Source organism: Austrofundulus limnaeus, unplaced genomic scaffold, assembly GCF_001266775.1.
Source record: "Austrofundulus limnaeus strain Quisiro unplaced genomic scaffold, Austrofundulus_limnaeus-1.0 Scaffold343, whole genome shotgun sequence".
Taxonomy (NCBI): Eukaryota; Metazoa; Chordata; class Actinopteri; order Cyprinodontiformes; family Rivulidae; genus Austrofundulus; species Austrofundulus limnaeus.
In genome coordinates this window covers 293,058-294,737 of record NW_013952745.1, presented here as the reverse complement: position 1 = coordinate 294,737, position 1,680 = coordinate 293,058, and the positions used below count along the sequence as shown (strand labels likewise).

Genomic DNA, 1,680 nt, shown 5'->3' with positions numbered 1-1,680 from the left:
TACATGATCACGATAAGTCAAATGAGAATCCAAAGTAATTCCAAGATATTTGTAGGTAGTGACAATATCAAGGGGTTTGTTTAAAAAAGTGAGTTGATTTCTTATATTGAAATGTCTCCTGGGTGAGTAAAAATACATGCAAACATTTTTTAACATTAATTGACAAAAGATTATCTTGAAGCCAACCATGAAATGTCTGAAGATCTGCTTGTAACTGACTATTAATAGATTCAATATTGAAATCAGACAAAAAAAAGAACAGTATCATCAGCATACATTAAAATATTTGAATACTTCAATATTTTAGGAAATAAGAAAATAAAAGAGAGAAGGAGGCCGTTTCTGAACTGAAGAGTGTAATTTAAAGATCAGGTCCAGAAGGTGAAACCTGTGTTGACGACAGCTGAACCTGCAGGTTCTGAGTCTAACAGCTAACGACAACGTGGACCTGCAGGTTTTCAGCTGCGTCACGACTCTGAGGTCATCCATGACTTCATTACATGACCCGGAACAGACGGAGGTTCTGTCATGTTCTGCCTCTGATGTCAGCAAATCATCTGTTTGTCTTTATTCTTCGGTAAAGTCAGGAATCGTCTCATCAGGTGATATTATTTCATGTTGTTTGGGAGTTTACTCACCGACCACAGTCAGCAGCATGTTGTCGAGCAGCAGAGCGACGCACACCACCACCAGGACCAGTCTGGGAGAACCTCGGCTCTGATGGAGCCAGGCCATGTCTGCACCAACACAACCACAGTTATCCTCACTCTCTGATATTTACTGTAAAAATACATCAGCTTTAAGTGTCAGAGGTTTGGTTTTGACTGGATTCTCAACGGTTAAACTTCCTGTTCTCCTGTTTATTCCAAAATCTAAAACATGAACTGTTTTTGTATTTTTTATACTATTTCTGTTTACTTAAAAGTGAGAGGCATCAGGAATGGATGGACGGACGGACGGACAGACGATCAGCTCTGAACTCTGTATCGTTCTGATCTTTAATAAAAACACAACAGCCTGTTATCATCAGACACTCCAGATATTAGACGGGTCCCGCAGCCTGCAGCTTTTCTCTGAATACAGTTTATTACATCAGAACATTTCTGCTTATTTCTGTCCTCTCTTCTGCCTGAAGAGTTCAACACTAATCAAACTCTGCAGCATCACTGAGGAACTCAATGTGGCTGTAGTGACACACAGTTTCAATTATCATCTGTAACTGGTTCATTAAAAGTAAAAGATGTTTTTTTCATCAAGTCGTCGGGTTTATTTTCCTCGGCTGTTTTCTGATTATTTTAGCAGTTTTTTCCTGCTTCAGTAACAAGATTATCCGTCACGCACACACCTGCCTTTTCCCTCTTATCTCCGCTCATCTCGTTTGTTCGGCTCCACCGCTCTCCCTCCTCTGACTTCTGTTTCAAAATTGATCTGAAATGTAATTTTGCTTCATTTGTTCAGCAGCAGAAAAAGGCTGCAGGAAATAAAACTTCACTGAAATTATAACTCTTTTCTCTTTTCTAAACAAACAAAACCTTACCAATTCTTTGTCAACACTGATCTCAAACAAAAACTAAAAAATGTTTTTTAAAAGCATAATTTAAAACAAAATGGAAAAATGACAAAAACAAATATAAACATAAAATTTAATAACATTTTTACGCAACTTATATAAGATTAAAT

The 1,680-nt window shown here is 37.5% G+C and overlaps 1 protein-coding gene across 1 annotated transcript in view; it reads right to left on the bottom strand.

The window, feature by feature from the left end:
* slc18a1 (solute carrier family 18 member A1) overlaps positions 1–1,405 on the bottom strand; it is a 10,431-nt gene extending 9,026 nt beyond the window's left edge. Inside the window, exons 1-2 of the mRNA XM_014022817.1 lie at positions 1,346–1,405; positions 639–737 (exon numbers count right to left, since the gene is read on the bottom strand). Coding sequence (XP_013878271.1) covers positions 639–737; positions 1,346–1,373 — 127 coding nt within the window. The 5' untranslated portion in view covers positions 1,374–1,405. The remainder of the gene's footprint in view (positions 1–638; positions 738–1,345) is intronic.
* Positions 1,406–1,680: the final 275 nt, after the last annotated feature.